At 40.4% G+C, this 22,453-nt stretch overlaps 1 protein-coding gene and 1 pseudogene across 2 annotated transcripts in view; one reads left to right on the forward strand and one right to left on the reverse strand.

The window, feature by feature from the left end:
• The window catches only part of Ipp (intracisternal A particle-promoted polypeptide), a 34,755-nt gene that overhangs the window by 11,872 nt on the left and 430 nt on the right, over positions 1–22,453 (forward strand). For both annotated transcript variants that reach the window (XM_006986578.4, XM_042271655.2), the window contains exons 4-8: positions 289–444; positions 2,978–3,145; positions 7,822–7,959; positions 10,256–10,378; positions 14,198–14,418. In XM_006986578.4, the coding sequence (XP_006986640.1) occupies positions 289–444; positions 2,978–3,145; positions 7,822–7,959; positions 10,256–10,378; positions 14,198–14,418 (806 nt within the window). The remainder of the gene's footprint in view (positions 1–288; positions 445–2,977; positions 3,146–7,821; positions 7,960–10,255; positions 10,379–14,197; positions 14,419–22,453) is intronic.
• LOC143271951 (glutathione S-transferase P pseudogene) lies at positions 17,994–22,168 on the reverse strand (annotated as a pseudogene).

Below are 22,453 nucleotides of genomic sequence, written 5' to 3' on the forward strand. Positions count from 1 at the left end.
AGTTTATAAACTGGGAACTGAACTTGGGTCTTCTGCAAGAGCAGTACACTCCCTTAACCCTCTCTCCAACACCACTGATGAGGGTATTTTCCTTGTTTTTAGTTGCTTTTTTTGTTTTGTTTTGTCTGTTTTTATTTTTGAAACTGGGTCTCACTATTTAGATCCTTATGCCTCTGCCTCCTGAGTGTTGGGATTAACAGCTTGTGTTACTCTGACTGACCAGGAAATGTCTCTTTTCAGTAATATCTGAAAACCTTTTAAAACATGGTCTTTTTAAATACTGTTTAGGAGTATCTGATTTTAATCTTCGAGTTGCATTGCAAACACTTTTGAAAGAATATTGTGAGGTCTGCAAGTCTCCCAAAGAGAACAAGTTTTGTAGTTTTCTGCAGACATCCAAAGTTCGACCTCGGAAGAAAGCAAGAAAATACCTGTATGCAGTAGGTAAGAAAAATCTGAAAAATAATAGAAATTATTATCAGGATAAGAGCTTTTTAATAGTTTGTTGTTATTACTATGCAGGTATTACTAATATGCAAATCTATCAGAAGGATATTTAATTTCATGTTTAGGCTTAAGATTAGTAAATTGAATTTGTGTAATAGGATGAACACATTTAAAACTTAACAGCTTCTCATTCAACCTTTCATTCGATGTTCTAAATCTTTGGTCTCTGATTACCTAGTTACCATCAAATGACTGTGCAGATTTATGTGCTTATTGTGTGTATGCACATACATGTGTTATGGTATGTGAGTGGATAGGAAAGGATAACTATGGGAATTGGCTTTCTCCTCAGGTCATCAGGCTGCACAGCCAGTTGTCTTTACCTGTTGAGCTACTTCATCAGCACAAGAAACATTTCTGTAAAAGTTCAATTTTGCCAGGCATAATCGCTCATGCCTACAACTCTAGCACTCTGAGGCTGAGGCAGGAGTGCCATGAATTCAAAGCCAGCTAGGGTTACATAGTGAATTCTGGGTCAACCTAGGCTACAGTATGACACTATCCTTAAAAAAAAAAAAAAAAAAAACTAACTAAATTAATTCAAGGGAAAATATCTAAAAAATTTGCACTGTTCATCATGTCTTAGGTGGTCATTAGGGATGATAGATAAGTGGTTTCTAAAGTGCTGGCAGCATGATCCATAAGAATATCAGAGGACTCTTTTCTGCTGTCTTGGCTTCTATGGAAGCCTGCTGGGAAAAGAAGTTCTAAACAGCAAATAGCACTCAGGAGACTGAGCCAAGCGGATCTCTGTGAGTTGGAGGCTAACCTGGTCTACAGAGCGAGATCCAGGACCCTGTCTCGGGGGGGGGGGGGGGGGCACAGGACGGGACGGGACGGGGACGGGACACACTTTTCTGTGAAATGTGGCCTAGCACCCTTTAAAATAAAAAAAAATAAAAAAAAAAAAGTGGATTTATAAGCCAGACATGGTGGTGCAAGCCTTTAGTCCCAGCACTAAGAAAGTAGAGGCAGGCAGATCTCTGTGAGTTTGAGGCAATGTACACAGCCAGGGATATGTAGAGAGACCATGTCTCAAAAATTTTTCAAAAGTGGATTTGTGTAAAAAAAAATCAGAGGAACATGTCAAAATTTATAATTTTAAACCATTCAAGTTGATAGATAAAGAATGTATGGTTGTCCAGAAATCTAAATATACTGTAGTTTCTATATAATTGCTTATGCATAATATAGCTCATAATTATACATAATTAATTTTATACATATTTTCACATTATAATATGTAAATGGTCTTTTGGAGTACATATTATAGTTTTGGGCTTTTTTTGCTGAGTGGGTGTGCAGGGAAAATATGGATTTCAATACACTATTTTTACTGTGTCTTGCTTCTTTTGCTGTTTTGTTTTGTAAGACAGAGTTTCTCTGAATAGTCTTGGTTGTCCTGGAGCTCACTATGTAGACCAGGCTAGCCTCAAACTCAGAGAGCCACCTGCTTCTACGAGTGCTGGGATTAAAGGTGTGCACCACCACCACCCAGCTTTTGCTCTAGTTGTTAAAAGCTTATTTTTATTATTGTGTGTATGGTCTTTGTATGTGCATGCACATGCCGTGGTGCATATGTGGAACTTAGAGAACAGCATTTGTAGAGTGAGTTATTTCTTCGATCTTAATGTGGGTTCTAGGGATTGAATTCAGGTTTTCAGGCTTATGTGATAAGTGCCTTTACCAACTGGCCATCTCACCAGCCCTCAATCACTTTTTTTTTTTTAGATATATTTCTTATTTTTAATGATGTGTATATATGTGTGTATCTCTGTGTGGGAATTGCATGTGTGAGTGCAGGTACCTGCAAACTTCAGAAGAGGGCATCAGATTCCTGGAATTACAGGTGGTTCCCAGTCCTTTGCAATAATATGCACACAACCACTGAGCAATCTCACCATCCTCTCAATGTATTACTTTTTAAAAAATAATTATGTATTTATTTTTAATTTATGTGTATTGATGTGTATTTATGTGTATGATTCCTGCATGCATGTCTGTGTGAGGGTGTCAGATCCCTGCAACTGGAGTTACAGGCAGCCATAGCTGCCATATGGGTGCTGGGAGTTGAACCCAGGTCCCCTGGAAGAGCAGCCAGTGCTTTTAACCATTGAGCCATCTCTCTAGCCCCATCAATGCACTATTTTTAATTGGGACATATAAAAGTCATAATTAAACTTTATAATTAGACAAAGAATATTGCCTAGATTTATATTTTATGTAGCTTTCTATTATAACTGAGATCATATGGTAAAACCCTGAGGTTAACCTACTCGTTGCATACAAGCCATAATTTCCAGGACTTGGCATAGTTCAGAATTACATATTTTATATACTATTTTTATAGAGGTGACAGGCTCTAAGCTATATAAATGTTTAGATACAGGGGAATAGATTTTCTTTATTACTGCCGTTTTTATATTTGGCAATAAGTGGTTTGCTGTATATAATTTTCTTCTCTGTCTAGGTGGATATACACGGTTGCAGGGGGGCCGTTGGAGTGACAGCAGAGCCCTCAGCTGTGTAGAACGTTTTGATACCTTTAGCCAGTACTGGACCACTGTGTCTTCGCTCCATCAGGCTCGATGTGGACTTGGAGTAGCGGTTTTGGGAGGGATGGTCTATGCTATTGGAGGTAACAATAAAAATATCTCATTTCTTTCATTAATCTACTTGGCTACTGTTATGCCTGTGTCATAAGCCCCCCAGAGACCACCAGGAGTCTGAGTTCATATGGGAAAAAAAGAGCCTTTATTGCAAGCTTGAGCTTGGGCTCTCCCTTCATCCAGCACAGAGGTTGGATTAGGGAGAGCCTTGAGCTCAATTGAGGCAGGATTTTTAAGGAGTAAAGGATTGGGGGGGGGGGGGCTAGATGAATTCTGGATTGAGATGGGGTTGTACTCCTGATTGAGCAGGAGTGGGCCAATGGAAGACTTGATAAACAGGGATTGGTACTGGCATTGCTGCAAGGAAATTGGCAACTTATATTACAGGTTATATAAGCTATTCTGTATGTTTTAGAGCATCTAGACTTGCTTGTCTCAATTCTGATTGGTCCCCCACAGGGTACAGTTCCTGGCTTTTCCTGGTTACTGTAATGGTGAGGCCTAGTCCCAGTGTTGTTAGTCTGCAGCCTGTATGGCTGCACTGATGTTAAGTTAGGCCTCTTCAGCTACATTGTATATGTGCACTCCCCCCCCTCCCTGCAGCTATGTACTTTTACCATCTTCACTCTTTCTTGTTTCCTCCCTTCTCCGTGAGGTGTTTTTAATGAAAAATTATTTACTTATAAAATATAATAACCATCTCTTTGAACTTGACCTATATGAGCCTCATATTTAACATGTCTATATTTTCTCCAAAATCCGTATTTTCCTCCCATGATTTGCCATATACTGGATGGTAATGATGATTTGCCTAGTGTGTCAGAACAAAGCTTTAAACATCCTTTTTTGTTCCTTCAGTACTGAGTGATTTATCCTGGGGCCTCATGTATGTGAAGCAACCACTACCACTGAGCTAAAGCCTCCCTTAAAACTTTGGTCATCCTCCATGTTGTCTTTCTTTCATACCTCTAGCCAGTCCATCAGTGTTTATGCTTCAACATTATAATACCCAAATTGTGATGGTTCTGTTTTTATCTCTAAAGTCTGCTCTTGCATTATGAATATGAACATGTTATTGTCCTATTCTCTTTTTGTTGTTGTTGTTGTTTGTTTGTTTGTTAGTTTTTGAGACAGGGTTTCTCTGTGTAGCCCCCCCCCCATCCTAGAACTCACTCTGTAGACCAGGCTGGTCTTGAACTCACAAAGATTCACCTGCCTCTGTCTCCCAAGTACTGGAATTAAAGATGTGCACCACCCCCTGTTTTGTCCTATGTTCAACCCTAGAATGACTCCCTCTCTACTGTTGAAAATAAAACCCAGTTCTGGGGCTGAAGATAAAGCTCAGTTGGTATGGTACTTGCAGGAGGCCCTGGGTGCTCAGCATTACATAAATCACAAATGGTAACTGAGCTGTAATCACAACATCAAGAGGTAGAGGCAGGATGTCAGAAGTTCAAAGTCATTCTCAACAGCCCATGTAGTTTGAGGCCAGCCAGCCAGGGCTACATGTGACCCATCTGAAAAAAAAAAAAAAAAAAAAAAAAAAAAAGGAAGGTTGCTCAGAGTAAAGAACTGGCTGCCTTTCTAGGGGACCCAGGCTCTGTTCCCAGCATCCACATGGTGGCTAAAAACCTCTTGTAATTCCAGTTCCAGAGGATCTGACATCCTCTCTCTTCAGACACTGAAACACATGTAATAAAGATGTTCATGCAAGCAAAACACCCATACACATAAAATAAAAATAAAATCTAAAAGAAAAATCCAGGGCTGGTTGTAGTGGTGCACGCTTTTAATCCCAGCACTTAGGAGGCAGAGGCAGGCGAAGCTCTGTGAGTTCGAAGCCAGTCTGGTCTACAGCTAGGGCTACACAGAGAAACTCTGTCTCAAAACAAACAAACAAAATAAATAAGAAAAAAAAAAAGGAAGAAAAAGAAGAATCCAGTTTTCATTATATACTCTATGGTTCATATATGATATTTTTGTTTTTCAAGAAAAATTCATTGTCTACCACTCTCCCTCTCATTGTGTTTAACTTTACCGTCTGTTTTCCTTTTTTCTTAGAAGAGACACCCATCTTCTAGTTTAATTGCTTAAATTTTCTCGGCTGTAAAAGAGATGATATAAAACCAATTTAAACACTTAGTGGTGGCTACACTCTTAACAAAAAATGGTAAATTTGTTCCTACAGACTCATGTTTGAGAATTTTTCTTTTTACACTTTCTTTATTATATGTTTGTGTGTATATATATATGCACATGTGTGCCATAACATACATGTTGATGTCAGAGAAAAGTTGTAGGAGTTGGTTCTTTCCTTCCACCATGTGAGATCTTGGGATAGAACTCAGATTATCAGGTTTGGAGCTTTTATCTGATGATTCATCTCACAAGCCTTGAGAATTCTTTCACATCCTACTCCTGCAGGATTTTCAGAACCTTTTCCCCATTTCTAATTAGGAGAAATAAACATGCTCACCAAAAACTGGGTCGTAGGTAAGTTTAAGGCCAAATCTTACCTAGTGAGTTCCAGGACAACTAGGGTTACATAGAGAGAGAGACCCTGTTTCAGAGAAACAACAACAAAAATTAGTCTGAGCATGATTGTACATACCTTTAATTCCAGCACTGATCTACATAGAGAGATGAGAGATCCAGGATAGCCAGGACTAAATAGACCCTACTTCAAAGCAAAGCAAAAAAAAAAATTAAATAGATAAATAAATAAATAAAATAAATACCAGCTTTCAGGAGCTGAGAAGGAAAGCCTGTGTTCAGCATAAATCATACTGTTTATGTAAACAGTTTAGGAGCAACAAGCCACTCATTATTGGGACATCATTCATTCATTCATTCATTCATTTATTTGTTGGTTGGTTGGTTGGTTGGTTTTTCAAGACAGGATTTCTTTCTGTAGTTTTGGAGCAATAAACCACTCATTATTGGGACATTTATTTATTCATTTATTCATTCATTTATTGGGTTTTCGAGACAGGATTTCTCTGTGTAGATTTGGTGCCTGTCCTGGATCTTGCTCTATAGACCAGGCTGGCCTCAAACTCACAGAGATATTCCTGCCTCTGCCTCCCGAGTGCTGGACTAAAGGTGTGTGCCACCACTGCCCGGCCCTACAGACCCTTTCTTAACAGCAGCAAAACAAAAATAAAGTTGCATGCAGAAGTAAAATGGACAATATCTGTGAGCATCTGTCAATCCAATTTTTAAAATATATTTAACAACCGGGCAGTGGTGGCACATGCCTTTAATCCCAGCACTTAGGATGCAGAGCCAGGCGGATCTCTGTGAGTTCGAGGCCACCCTGGGCTACAGATTGAGTTCTGGGACAGCCAGCACTGTTATGTAGAGAAAACTTGTCTTGGAAAACCAAATTAAAAAAAGGTTTTCATTATGTCTTTCTCCCCTACTGTCTTCCATCTCCTTCTTGCTGATCTCCTTCATCCCCAAGTGGTCCTCCCTTTTGCTTTTATTTCACATGTATTCCATTATCCTTCATGTTTTTTTCCTTCTCCCTGCTTAAGGTCTCTTTTTCCCTCTTAGAGTTACATTGACACTTTTTTAAAGATTTATTTTATTGTGTGTATATGAGTGTTTTGCTTGCATGTATATACGTGTACCACATGTGTGCAATGCCTGAGGAGGTCAGAAGAGGATAAATCCTTTGGAATGGGAGTTATGGATGGTTGTGACCATCATGTGGGTACTAGGAACTGAACTCTGGTCTTCTGCAAGAACAGTAAGTGTTTTTAACTGCTGAGCCAACTCTCTAGTCCCCACCCTGACTCTTACAGTTTATGAACATGCTGCACCTTCATTTTTCTAGATGTTCCTTAATTTAGAATTTTATCTAGTTTATTTTAAGAACTTTATTTTGAGACAGGGTCTCACCATGTAGACCAGGCTGGCCTTGAATTCACAGAAATCCCCTTGACTCTGCCTCCTGAGTACTGGGAATAAAGCAGTGAACCACCATGCCCCCAATATCTCGGTATATAAATTCTGTCAATTGGAGTTTTGTAAATCTTTGGCTAGATTTATGGTGTGTGTGTGTGTGTGTGTGTGTGTGTGTGTGTTATGGAGATTGAACCTAGTGTTCATGGATGGATGCTAAGCATACCCCTTCTTCCCAGCCATTCTCCTACTTTCATTTTTTTTTTGGTGTTTATGGAGTGGCTTCTGAGTTTAATTAGTTGCTTGCATGTACATAGGTACAGATTATTTACCAGAATGTAGACATTCCAGTGCTTAAACCAATGAAGAAAACAACTTTCCTCTACCTACCCTAGACTATTAAGTATAGTGTATTTTAAAATTCTATTTTAAGAACATAGTTTCTTAAATTTTATTTTCTGTTTGTTGCTACATATGACTTATCATTTCCTTAAAATTCAAATTGTACCAGGCCATAAGCCTAAATTATTACCTGAAAAGAAATGGGAGTGTTAAAATGAAAATTGTTTCCTCAAAGTTTACATGAATTGTTTAGGTGGTAAAATTAGAATTAATTAGAATATCATGTGCTTTGAATTGAAAATATTGCTTGCTAGGCAAAGACTTTTAATGGCTATTTTAAAATTAGACGTAATGATTGATTTCTGAAAACAGAGAATGCTAATGCTGCTGAATGTTGTTTCCAATTCAATTTTTTTAGCATCACTAAACCTGATGTGTGTCTCTTTTTTAAAATCAGGTGAAAAGGATTCGATGATTTTTGACTGTACTGAATGCTATGATCCAGTTACGAAGCAATGGACAACTGTAGCTTCAATGAATCAACCCCGATGTGGCTTGGGAGTATGTGTGTGTTACGGAGCTATCTATGCTTTGGGTAATTATGCTGTTTGATTTAAGAACAGCTGATATTAATTAAATTCTTGGGATCTGACAATTTTAGAGATTTTTTTTTTATAACATATATAAGAAATTTGCATCTAGATCTAGGACTGAAAGAAGCAAGGTAGTTCTCTGTTAGTTCAAGGCCAGCCTGGTTTATAAAGTAAGTTCCAGGCCACGGAGGGCTGTATAGTGAGACCGTGTCTTGAAAAAAAAACAAGTGTGTCTTTTTAACTTTGTAAATCCTTTTCTTTTTTTTTTTTTTGAGACAGGGTCTCATCCTGAGGCTCAGGCTGCCCTAGAAACATTGAACTTGCCATTCTCTTGCCTCTCCTCCTTGAGTGCTATAACTGTTGGTGTTGGCTGTAATACATGGATGAAGGGAATATTTTTAATATCAAAAATTAGAGAATCGAGCTATCACTCTCAGGGATTACTGCAAATAACCCTACACAGTGAGTTCCAGGCCAGCCTGAGATACATTATACCTCTCTCAAAATACAAAACACCAGCACCTAAGGCTCAGGGATCATTGCAAAAGAGGAGGATAGAGAGAATGTAGGTCAGTTTGCTATGAGACTATCTTCTAGGAATGTCAGAAGATGCACCATAAAGACTAACCCAAATGGCTGCCCAAACATGAGCTGAACAAGGACAGCAGCCACAGACATGCTAACTAACATGGATGCAGAGAAGCCAACAAGGCTTCAACTCTACACAAAGAATTACCAGCAACCAAGAAATGCTGAGAGGAGAAATAGTCTTCCCCAGGGAAGAACACACCAATTGGTTATCCAATACCAAATGGTCAACCCTGAAAACATACATATAAGTAACATATAGATTGAACAGGTTGTACTTATATATTTAGGAGTGTGTGTGTGTGTGTGTGTGTGTGTGTGTGTGTGTGTGTGTGTGTTACAATATCTAATGAATAAGGAGACCATGAATTTAAAGTGATCAAGGACTACATTGGAGAATTTGAAGACAAGAAAGAGAAGGAAGAAATGATGTAATTATAATATCAAAAATAAAATAAATAATACAAATAAACAAATTTAAAAAAGAACAAATATAACACATAAATAACTGCATCAGAGGCAGAGGCAGGCAGATTTCTGAGTTCAAGGCCAGCCTGATCTATATAGTAAGCGAGGGCATACAGTGACACCCTGTCTCAAACAACCAAACAGAGAATATTTAGAAAAATGAAAAGCCTTTTTGAAGTCTCTAAATTCGTTCTAAAGAAATAGTATACTGTGGTTTGACTTAGAATTGGCCTTGGTAAGTATTAACAATTTTAAACATGTAGAAGTCATGTTAAAAACTAATTTGGGTGAGCAGGGCATGGTAACCCATGCCTGATCCCGGCACTTTGGAAGGAGAGGCCTGTAGATCTCTGAGTCATTACAATCTGGTCTATATAGTGAGTCCCAGGACAGCCAGAGCTACATGGTAAGACCTTGTATAAAATAAAAAATATAAAAAGGAAAGAATGAATAAAAGAAAAGAAAAAAATAATTTTGGGGTCAGGTGTATTAGTGCATATCTTTCTTTCTTTCTTTTTTTTTTTTTTAAGGTTTTTGGAGACAAGATTTTTCTGTATAGCACTGGCTGTCCTAGAACTTGCTTTGTAGACCAGGCTAGCCTCAAACTCAGAGATACTTCTGCCTCTGCCTCTTGAGTGCTGGGATTAAAGGTGTGAGCCACCACCACCTGTCTTTTATGCATATCTTTAATCCTAGCATTCTGGAGGCAGATGCAGGCAGATCTCTATGAGTTCCAGAATAGCAAAGGTTATGTAGTGAACCTGTTCCAAAAATTAAAAATAAAAAGTTTTGGGAAAAATCATATTTCTCATACTGTGATAATTTTTCTATTTTTTGTTTTACTCTGTCATGAGCAAATCTGAACTTTACTCATAATTACATTCTGATTTTTCTTTCTTTTTTTTTTTGATTAATTTATTTATTATGTATACAGTGTTCTGCCTGCATGTATCCATGCAGGCCAGAAGAGGGCGCCATATCTCATTACAGATGGTTGTGAGCCACCATGTGGTTGCTGGGAATTGAGCTCAGGACCTCTGGAAGAGCAGCCAGCACTCTTAACCACTGAGCCATCTCTCCAGCCCTACATTTTGATTTTTCATGTCAACTTGGACAGATCACCTCTCTGGTCCATGTGACCTCATCTGTAATATGAAGTAGTTGGATTAGGTTGTTTCTAAAGTCTTTGTCGTAAATAAGATTCCTTTATCTCAGAAATGATTATTTTTTGTTTTGTTCCAGGTGGGTGGGTTGGAGCTGAGATTGGCAACACCATTGAACGATTTGATCCTGATGAAAATAAATGGGAAGTTGTTGGCAACATGGCTGTGTCTCGATACTACTTTGGGTGCTGTGAAATGCAAGGTAATGCTTTTATAAGATATTTTTTCTGTTCAGTTACCAGCAATACAGTATTTATCATTTGGTATATATGTATGTGTGTGTGTGTTGGCTTAGAATTGGCCTTGGTTAATATAATAATTTTGAAGATATGGAAGTCATGTTAAAACATAGTTTTGGACAGGCTGGCCTGGCATCCGGGCCATGGCCGGTGATCAACAGGTGTGTGGTGGAGAAATGGGAGAGAAGGAGAAGCAGAGTGCTTTGTGCACTGTGGAGAAGCAGAACTGAAGACACAAAGGTGAGGAACAGGCTGATATGGGTGGCCTATGCTACCACCTGGGGCCAAGTGATATCTGGGCCTGTGCTGCAGCAGCCTAGGGCCTTGCCTGGGTCCATGGCCCTATCACAGCTGGGGTCTGTGTTGTTGTCCGTGGCCCAAGTTACCTGAGAAGGCCTACAGATGCCTGTGGTCTGGGCCTGAGGCCATATTGACGTACAAGGGCCGTGCTGCTACAGGGGGAGGGGGGAGGCAATACTAATATGAGTGACCTGTGCTGCCACTCAGGGCCATGGTGATGTCCAGGCCCGAGCTGCAGCCAAGGGCCATGTCTGGGTCTGTGGCCCCATGGCAGCCGTGGTCTTTGTTGATGTCTGAGGGTTTGTTACCACTGGGAACCATGGGAGAGCTGGCCTTGATGGCATGGACATGGGAGAGCTAGCCCTGACCCTTCCTTGAGGGGATTGGTCCTGATGGAGCCTGGACTGACCACCTCAGCTACTGCCCAGGCTCACATCCAAGGCTTTGAATTGGTCCACCCCATATACTCCATCTATGAACTGATAGAGTGCACAAAGGGACAGGTGCTGTAGAACCATAGACACAGGATCTCCATGACGTAGGGCAATAGCAGGATATCCAAGAGAAGTTTTGGTGAGGGTCTAGTATTGATAGTATATCAGAAGCTAGAGGCCTTGAACCAGATCAATAACTCATTGCAATAAACATTTGCAAATTAAAGCTGTTTGGGCAAAAAAAAAATACTGCATATAATACATTGCAGCTCTCAAGGCCAATAGAACAAATGAATATGTGATGGAGAGAAGGGAAATACAGAGGAGTGAAATGTTTGGTTTTTTTTTTTTTTTTTTTTTGGTTTTGGGGGTTTTTGTTTTGTTTTTGTTTTTGTTTTTGAGACAGGGTTTCTCGGTGTAGTTTTGGTGCCTGTCCTGGATCTCACTCTATAGACCAGGCTGGCCTTGAACTCATAGAGATCCACCTGGCTCTGCCTCCTGAGTGCTGGGATTAAAGGTATGTGCCACCACCACCTGGCTTGTTTTTGTTTTTATGTTGGCTGGGAGGCAGACAGAGGAGGACTGGTAAATGAGTGGGACTGGGATACATGATGGGAAATTCTCAAAGAATCAAAAGAAAATTTATGGAAAAAAAATAGTTTTGGGGAGCCAGGCATGATGGTGCATACCTTTAATCCCAGCTCTTGGGAGGTAGAGGCAAGCAGATCTCTGTGTATATATGTATAATGTATAATTTAATGTATAATTTGTGTATAAAATTCTGTGTATAAAAATAGTTTGAGGGAGGGGTTGGGGATTTAGCTCAGTGGTAGAGCACTTGCCTAGCAAGCATAAGGCCCTGGGTTCAGTCCTCAGCTCTGGGGGGATTAAGAAAAAGCTTGAGGGGCAGATAAGATGGCTCAGCAGGTAAAGGAGCTTCCACCATGTCTGACTGAGTTTGATTTCTGGAACCCACATGGTAGAAGGAGAGAACCATCTCCTGCAAATTGTCCACTGACCTCCACGTGTGTGCTGTGGCATGCACACACAGGTACACATGAGCACACAAACTAAATAGGTGTAAACTAAAAAAATTATTGTGGCCCTATTTTCACAATACATTTTAAGACTGCTATTAAAGAATTAGTGTTAGTAATATAGAAATTCTGGCTTTTACTTCTTGTATTAATGACATTTTGTTTCTGTATTGCTAGAATAATTTTCCTGTAATGAAGAAAACTAAGTTAAACTTCAGATAGGGCCTGGGTATGATGGTACACACCTTTAATCCCAGCACTTGGGAGGCAGAGGCAGGTAGATCTCTGTGAGTTGGAGGCCAGCCTGGTCTACAAAGAGAAACCCTGTCTCAAAAAAAACCAAAGCAAAATAAAGAAATAAACCTTCAGATAGGTGCTAGAGAAATGACTTAGTGGGTAAATGTGCCTGCTGCCAGGCCTGACAACCTGAGTTTGGTACTCAGGACCCAAATGGTGGAGTGTAGTTGTTTCTTCCTCCTCCTCCTCCTCTTCTTCTTCTTTGGGGGCCCATTAGCCAGCTCCCAAATAAACACATGGAGACTTACTCTTACTTATAAGTGCCTGGCCTTAGCTTGGCTTATTTCTAGCCAGCTTTTTTAAAATTGTCCCATCTACCTTTTGCCTCTGGACTTTTACCTTTCTCTATATACCTTTCTTTCCTTCTTACTCCGTGTCTGGTTGTGTGCCTGGGTGGCTGGCCCCTGGTGTCCTCCTCTCCTTCTCCTTTTCTCGATTCTCTCTCTCTCTCTCTCTCTCTCTCTCTCTCTCTCTCTCTCTCTCTCTCTCTCTCTCTCTCTCTCTCTCTGTGCCTGCCAACCCCACCTATTTTTCTCTCCTGCCTAACTATTGGCAGTCCAGCTCTTTATTAGACCAATCAGGTGTTTTAGACAGTCAAAGTAACACAGCTTCACAGCAGTAAACAAATGCAACATAAAAGAATGCAACACATCTTTGCATCATTGAACAAATAATCCACAGCATAAACAAACTTAACACATCTTAAACTAATATTCCACAATAGTGGACAGTGAGAACTGAGTCCCATAAGTTGTCCTCTGACCTCAGTATTCATTATATGACACAAAGAACCAATCTATCATTCTTTGTTAAAACTGTAGTGTTGTTGGTTTTTTGTTTTTTGTTTCTGTTTTTCTTCTTTGAGGGCCCACCACTCAGCTCCCAAATAAATACATACAGAAGCTTCTTATTTTCTTATGAATGCCTGGCCTTAGATTGACTTGTTTCTTGCCAGCTTTTCTTAAATTATCTCATCTATCTTTTGTCTCTGGGTTTTTACCTTTATCCTATATACCTTTCTTTACTTCTTACTCAGTAGCTGGCTGTGTAGCTGGGTGGCTGGCCCCTTCTTTTCTCACTCCTTGATTCTTTCTTCCCATATTTCTCCTCCTATTTATTCTCTCTGCCTGCCAGTCCCATCTATCCTTTCTCCTGCCTCGCTATTGACCATTCAGCTTCACAGAGGTAAACAAATGCAACATAAAAGAATGCAACATATCTTTGCATTTTTAAATAAAATTCCACTGCATAAACAAATGTAACATCTTAAATTAATATTCTACAACATTCTGTCCACCAGTAAGTGTTCAGATTGGTTTTATACTATCTTTGTTTTACAGATCCACAGACAAACACACAAATAAAATGTTTTATTAAAAAATAGGAAAAATTTCAGATAGTCAGAAGTAGCTGTTTAGTAAAATAAGTATTTGAAGTATTCCATTATTGTCATTTTCTCTCATATCAACACCTAAGTTATTTTTACAAATAGGGAGAAAGTACCAAAACCAGTTTATTTTTTATTTTTTTAAAGACAGAGTCTCACTATGTAGCTATAGCTGATGTCTTGGAACTCACTATGTAGAACAGGCTGGCCTTGAGCTCAGAGAGATCTGACTGTCTCTGCCTCCTGAGTGCTGGGATCAAAGGCATGGGCCACCATGGTTGGCCTATATCTTTTCAATAGAAACAGCACAAATCTTCCATTTTCCAGGTTTAATTTATGTAATTGGAGGAATCAGCAATGAGGGACTGGAGCTTCGTTCTTTTGAAGTTTATGATCCACTTTCCAAGCGTTGGTCTCCACTTCCTCCTATGGGAACCAGCAGAGCGTATCTTGGGGTAGCAGCACTCAATGACTGCATCTATGCTATTGGAGGGTGGAATGAAACACAAGATGCTCTTCATACTGTAGAAAAGTACTCCTTTGAAGAGGTAGGTTGGATTTCAAATGTTGAGTGTTTTATTTTCTTCCTATACCTGTTATATCTGTAGGGATGTATTCTCTTTTACTCATTATTTTGATCACTTGTCAACTTCTCTCTCTCTCTTTCTTTTTCAAGACAGGGTTTCTCTGTGTAACAGCCTGCCTGGAACTCACTATGTAGACCAGGCTGGCCTTGAACTCACAGAGATCCTCCTGGCTCTGCCTCCCAAGCGCTGGGATCAAAGGTGTGAGCCACCACTGCCTTGCGGGACTATTGAGTTTTAATTTTTACCTTAAGATATTTTCTGATTTCTCTGGCAATTTTTATTTGGACCAGTGGATTGTTATAAGTATTTTATTGGTTTGTGGGTATTAACTAAGTAATTAAGGGCCTACTTAGCCACTGTGTGTCCCTGTGTTCAATCCACAGCAATAGCACGAATATATATATTCCTATATATATATATATTCATATATATATACCTATATATATATATTCATATATATATATTCCAATATATATATTCAGATATATATATATTGGCTTTTTGGTCCGTACACAGTCTCTTCTTTTAGCATATTCTTTTCCTTTTAAAAAGGAAAGTTTTTCTTTATATGTGTGTGTCTGTGTCTTCCATGTGTGTTCAGATATCTGCAGAGGTCAAATGAGGATATCACCCCCCAGGAACAGAGGTATAGGTGGTGGTGAGCCATCAGATATGAGAGCTGAGATTTAAATTTAGGTCCTCTGGAAGCAGCAAGTACTCTTACCTCATGATCCATCTCTCCAGCCTCTCTTTTTTTTCCTTTTATTTATATATTTTTTTCAACCTGGTAACAGTTTAATGAAATTTTTATACCAAGAGAACAAAGTTAGTGAAGGGGGCTGGGATGATGGCTAGATTGATAAAATGCTTGCCACATTTTGTAGTTTGATTTCTGTTACTGTGATAAACACCATGTCCACACACAACTTGGGGAGGAAAGGATTTGTATCAACTTAACAGTTTAGCCTGTCATCAAGAAGCCAAAGCACCACTTTTTAAGTCATCCATGTTTATGTGTGCTGGTAATACTAATACTAGGGAGGCAGAAAATGTAGGATCTCTGTAGCAGAATGGCCAGCTAGTCTTACTGAAATGGTGTGCTCAAGGTTCCATGACAGATATCAACCTCCAACCTCCAGACACAGGCATATAACATGCTTATACCTGCACACATGTGCATACACAGAACACTACACACATTGGTGGAAACATCAAGTAGGTTGGTGATAGAAAAGCAAGAACGTGTCTGCTATGGGCCTTACATGTCCTCCAATGGCCAGTTCTTAGCTTTTGGGTTGGTGGGAGTTAATTGTCTGTTTATGTATTCCTGAAAGATTTAACTAATATGAAGATGTTAGGTCACAGAGATGAGCCTTTTCAGTGGCTAAAAATAGTCTGAGATCATTTGTCTTCCAATGTGAGACATTCCAGCTCTCCCCAGTTGTGGAAGCTTTAGTCAATCTCACCTGTAAAATATTTCAAGATGCAGATTTTTTTGGGGTGGGTAGGGGCTTCAGTTCACGGCTCCCCCGTGTTGGCCAAGCATCACACCTTTGGTATGTGGAGTTCTAATGTGTCATGACCCACACTGTGAGGAAGGATGAGTAGGCAAGAAAGGCAGGTTCAGGAGAGAGAAGTAGAAGCAAAGACATTAAGGAAACAACAACAGTAACAACCACCACCTGGATAAAATCAAGTCACATCCAATAGTTATAATGATCAAGTTTGATTTCTCCCCTCCCCCATCTGACATAACATGTGAAACATAAGAGGGATATTATACCTACAATTGAAATAACCCAGAGTGGGACTGGAGCGATGGCTCAGTGGTTAGGGGCACTTACAGCTCTTACAGAGGACCGGGGTTTAGTTCCCAGCACCCAAATGGTGTATCACAACTGCTTGTACTCCAGTTCTAGGGTTCCAGCATCCCTTTCTGGAACTGGCAAACATGGAGCACTTACATACATACAGGCAAAACACTAATTAAAAAAAATGAAAATAAGATATTTTTAAAATATAATCAAGAATGCAGTATGAGCGGGAAGTGGTGGCTCACACCTTTAATCCCAGCACTGGAGAGGCAGAGGCAGGTGGATCTCTGTGAGTTCGAGGCCTGCCTGGTCTACAGAGTGAGTTCCAGGATAGCTAGGGCTACTCAGAGCAACCCTGTCTCAAAACAAAACAAAACAAAACAAAACAATAAAAGAAAATGCAGTATGCCCCAAAGAAGTAAATGCAACAGAGAGACAGAGGAAATAGCTGCTCCAAGAGAAACAGAGCCCAACAGTACCAATTTGACCAAGAACCCCTAGTGGACTAAGACTATCAATTAGAACAAGAGAGGCACCCTCAGACACAGACACCGCCTGCACCAAGCGGAGGAAGAGATGGGTAGACGCCAGTGCAAAAATACAGCCAACAACATAAAGACTTATATGACAACATCAGAACTTATTTATATATATTTTATTATTATTATTATTTATTATTATTATTATTATTATTATTATTATTATTATTATTACTTTTTTTGAGACAGAGTCTCACCATGTATCATTGGCTGGCTGGGAAGTTGCTGTCTAGACTAGGCTGGTCTCCAGCTCACTGGGATCCCCCTGCCTCTGCCTCCCACGTGTTGGGTTTGAAGGCGTGCACAAGTGGCTTCCTTCATTTTTAAAAAATAACTTCTGGGGCTGGAGAGATGAAACATGAGTTAAGAGCACTACTGCTTTTTCAGAGGACCTGGATTCTGTTTCCAGCACCACATCAGGCAGCTCATAACTGTAACTCCTAGTTCCAACACCCTTTAGCTTCCATTAACATTTGCACCCATGTGGTGCACATAAACTTATCCATGTGAAAACATATACAATCAATAAAAATAAACAAATATTTTGGTCTTTTGAGACAGGATCTCTCTGTGTAGCCTTGGCTGGCCTGGAACTCATAGAGATCTGCCTGCCTGTTTCCCCAGAGCTGGGATTAAAGCCATGTACCTACCACCTGGCCTGGACAAATAAATCTTTAAAAAACAAAACAAGGCTGGGCGGTGGTGGCGCACGCCTTTGATTCCAGCACTTGGAAGGCAGAAGCAGACGGATCTCTGTGAGTTCGAGGCCAGCCTGGGCTACAAAATGAGTTCCAGGAAAGGCTTCAAAGTTACACAGAGAAACCCTGTCTCAAAAAGCCAAAACACAGAGTCAGGTAGATCTCTGTGAGTTCGAGGCCAGCAAAAAAAAAAAAAGAAGAAGAAGAAAGAAAAAAAAAGGAATGTGAAGTTTCTGTGATGACCCTACGTGTAAAAAAAAAAAAAAAAAAAAAAAAAAAAAAAAAAAGCCAAAAAACAAACAAACAAACCCAAACCTTTAAAACTTTTTCTTTCTTTTAAGAGGGTTTTTTTTTTGTTGTTGTTGTTGTTGTTTTTTGTTTTGTTTTTTGTTTTGTTTTTTTTTTTTTTTTTGGTTTTTCGAGATGGGGTTTCTCTGTGTAGCTTTGCACCTTTCCTGGAACTCACTTTGGAGACCAGGCCACCACCGCCCGGCCGGGTCTCACTGTTTAACACTGGCAGGCCTGCAATTCAATATTTAGACCAAGCTGGTCTTGAACTCATAGTTTTGTCAGCCTCTGCCTCCTGAGTGCTGGATTAAAGGAGTATTTCATCACATCCAACCTTAAAAAAATAACTTTTCACTATGGAAAAATCAGTCCTTGTTCTCAAGCTATATAAAAATATAGTATTTAATCCTTATAAATATGTTCTGCAGATTATGGACTTTACCTGATGGTCCTTGAAATAAAGTTTCCATGTTTAAATAAATCTTAGGACTATTATATACTATATTATTTTCTTGGAAATTTTAGGGATTTTGTTAGCATAAGACTTTAAAAACCTCTTAAAGGGACTGGTGAGATGGCTCAGTGGGTAAAGGCACTTGTAGAGCAAGCCTGGCAACTTGAATTTAATTCCCAGAGTCCACATACAGGAAGGAGATAACGAAAGTTGTCATTTGACCTCCACATGCATGCATGTGTCATACATGTCCACAGACACACAAACTAAGAAATAGATTTTTTTTAAATACTCAAATATTATTTTTATATGTGAGCTAGTTAGGGTTGTTATTGCTTTGATGAAACACCATGACTAAAAGCAAGTTGGGGCAGAAAGGGTTGATTTGGCTTACACTTCTATATTGTAGTCCACCACTGAAGGAAATCAGGACAGGAACTTAAACAGGGCAGGAACCTGGAGGCAGGATCCAATGCAGAGGCCAAGGAGGGGTGCTGCACACTGGCTTGCTCATTGTGGTTTGTTCAGCCTGCTTTCTGATAGACCCCAATACCACCTGCCCAGGGATGGCAGCACCCACAGTGGGTTGAGTAGTCCTCCCATCACTAATTAAGAAAATACTCTATAGCTGGATCTTATGGAGCCTTTTTCTCAATTGCCCAATAGGGCAAGGACCGAACCCAGGGCCTTGCCCTTGCTAGGCAAGTGCTCTACACTGAGCTAAATCCCCACCCAAATTTTGCATTTCTATGTCTGACGTCAAAGGGATTTTCAGATCTCCAGCTACTTTCAGCTCTTTTAACTCCAACATACTTCTCTCTCTTGGCCTGGTTCCATAACTGGTCTGCAGCTCTCTCTCGCAGATATCCCACAACCCTGGCGTCTCCAATGTCTTGGGATCCAAAGAAATCCAGGCTTCATCTTCACAGCTTCACGCAATGGCCTGTCTGAGTTCCATGCAGGAACAACCCTGACACGTGCCTGGCCTCAGCGTCTAAAGCCACAGAGGGATATTTCATAACCCCTTTCTTGCATCTTTGACTCTAAAGCTAAACCACATGGCTGAAGCTGTCAAGTTCTCCCGTTTGATGGGGTTGGAACTTGCCCCTCTTGTTCATGTTACATTTGCATCATCTTTCTGTTGTTGATGGTTTCCTTTACTGCTTAAGCTTCCGTTATTTCCTTTTCTCAAGTTTAGAAGCTTAGCTTGCTGGGGTCTTATCCTGAGGTCACCACTCTCTTTATTCCATTTAACATCAGGGTTTTCTTTAAACCCTTTTTTTTTTCTGTCCTACAAATTTTATTAGTCCTGGGGAAAGGGGAGAAGCAGCTCCTGTCTCTTTTGTCTATTACTGTTTGCTGTTGCCATTGATGGGGTGGTTCACATGGTTGGGAGAGGACAGGAAGGCCTTGATCTTGTAGCACTGAGATACACTACAGAGGCAGAGAGCAAGGGAACGTTGTCCAGGCAGCCAGGGGCCAGGACCTACCTGGTGGATCAGCAGCAGATCCAGCAAGTTGTAATTGGCAAAGGAGATCTGGTCACCCACGGTGAAGGCTTTGCCTCCCTGGTTCTGGGACAGCAGGGTCTCAAAAGGCTTCAGGTGTCCAAGCAGGGCCTTCACCTAGTCATCCTCACCGTCCTCATATTTGGTGTAGATGAGGGTGACATATAGGCAGCTAAGGTCTTCCCCCCCACTCATATTTACCAGGGCAGCCTTCCTCTGGTCTTTCTCATAAGGCCTAAAGGATCGGTCTAGGTGACTCAAGATGGCATTGAATTGGTACAGGGTGAGATCTCCATCCTCAAACTTGGGGAGCTGCCCACACAGACAGGTGGGCTTGGGCAAGCCTTGCATCCAGCTGTCTTTGGTAACCACCTCCTCCTTCCAACTCTGGCCCTGGTTAGCCAGCAGTGTGTGCACAGCCTCATGGCACCCTCAAGCTGGGGAGTAGACCGTGGTGTTCGGTGGCATGGTTGTTGCACAGTTGGAGACATGGACTCAGCACTTTGTAGACAGTGATAGAGCCTAGGCACAGATGCCTTTTCTGTAAACTTTTTATCTCCTTGACCACTGATCGAGTAACACAGTCAATAAATACTAGGCTGTCTTGAAATCTCTGCTGATGCCAATAATCTAAAACTCTTCAGTTTAGCTTCTGAATGAAAAAAAGAAAGGAAAGGACATGACCGATCCTAGGTACGGTGGAGAAGGTTTATTGTAGATAAAAGGGAGAGTGTAGGTGGAGGCACAGACATCTGAAAGAGTCCATAGTGGACATGACCAGACCGAGCTGGGCCATGTGGGGAGGTGGGGAGAAGAGGGAGAAAGGAAAACCAGGTGCCACAGCCAGAAAGACCAAAGCCCAAAAAAGGGAGAGTAACCAAAATGTCTGGATTATATGGGGAAGACCCTCTGGGGGAAGGGCAGCCCAGCCCCTGGGCTGGAGAGTTCAGGGTTGAGGGCGGGGTATACCAGCCTCATAGGGACTGAGGAATTCTGGGAGAACCTGGTGGCCTGGTCTGCTTCAATATGTTAAATAGGCACCTCAGCCATTTGTCCTGGGTTTGAAACTTAATAGCCTCTAGTGAATTTTTGGACAAGGATAGAAAGCATTTATATTCTTTACCAAAATATCACAAGAATGGTCTCTGGGCCACTAATTATTATGTTCTTCCCCTCTGAAACTTCTTGGGCTGAGCTATCATAATTTACATTGCTCTCAGAAATACTGTCTTATATGCCCCGACTAGTATGGCAGTTAAACCCAGCTTAAAGCACCCAGCTGATTTTCTATTCCAAATTCCCAAAGTCTCCCATATTCCTCCAACTAACAGCATGGTCAGGCCTGTCACAGCATTACCCCTCCTTTTGATACCAGCTTCTGGTTTAGTCACTGTTCTAGTGTTGTAGAGACCATGAACAAGGCAGCTCTTACGAAAGATAGCATTTCATTGGGGGCGGCTCACTTACAGTTTCAGAGGGTCAGTCCATTATCATCACAGCAGAGAGCATGGTGGCATGCAGGCAGGTACTGAGCAGAAGCTAGAAGCTACATCCTGATTTATAGGCAGACACACACACTCACACACACACACACACACACACACACACACAGAGAGAGAGAGAGAGAGAGAGAGAGAGAGAGAGAGAGAGAGAGAGAGAGAGAGAGAGAGAAACACCTAGGGCTGGTATGAGCTAGCTTTTGAAACCTCAAAACCCACCCCTAATGACACACTTCTTCCAACAAGAGCACACCTCCTAATCTTTCTAATTCTTTCAAATAGTACCATTTACTGGTGAAGAAACACTCAAAAATATCATTTTATGTGGCCATTATTATTAAACTACCAAAGTAATAAGTCCTTTTAACTGCTGAGACATCTCTCTAGCCACCTAAATAAAATTTTTGAAGAACCTTTTAAAGATAAAAAGTCTTTTAATATATAAACTTTTTTCTCTTAGAATTTTGTCATCCCTTTGTTTTGAATATATTACTTACTTATATTTCATAGACTTCAGGTCTCAGAGTGTTGACTTAAATGACTCCTACACATTTTTAAAACTGATTTACTTCTTTTTATTTCATTGTGTGGGTGTTTTGCTTGCATGAATGTCTTGCACCATATGTATACAATGCCAGCGGAGTCCAGAAGGGAGTATTAGGTACTTTGGAACTAGTGTCACAGACTGTTGTTAGCCACCACATAGGTGCTGGGAACTGAACCTCTGTCCTCTGCAAGACTAGGTAGTGCTTTTTTGTTGTTGTTTTTTTTTGTTTGTTTGTTTTGTTTTTTAGAGACAGGGTTTCTCTGTGCAGCTTTTGGAGCCTGTCCTGGAACTTGCTCTGTAGACCAGGCTGGCCTGGAACTCACAGAGATCCGCATGCCTCTGCCTCCTGAGTGCTGGGATTAAAGGTGTGCCCACCACCGCCTAGCCAGGCAGTACTTTTGACCACTAGCCCTCTCTCCAGTCCCTCTGTATGATTTCTTAATCATATATTATAGTCAGATATGTTTACTGTTCTCTAGACTTACTGTTTTATCATACCTGCCAAAAAGTTTATTTTAAAATGTTGTATATACTTACTTAAATCGGATTGTTTAAATTTAAACATGTAAAGTCTAGAATATATGATTTCTCAGAAATTTTATTATTACTTTATGGCACTACTAATTTGTATCTTTTCTCACTTTACTAG

The sequence above is a fragment of the Peromyscus maniculatus genome, chromosome 2, assembly GCF_049852395.1.
Source record: "Peromyscus maniculatus bairdii isolate BWxNUB_F1_BW_parent chromosome 2, HU_Pman_BW_mat_3.1, whole genome shotgun sequence".
In the NCBI taxonomy this organism is placed as follows: domain Eukaryota; kingdom Metazoa; phylum Chordata; class Mammalia; order Rodentia; family Cricetidae; genus Peromyscus; species Peromyscus maniculatus.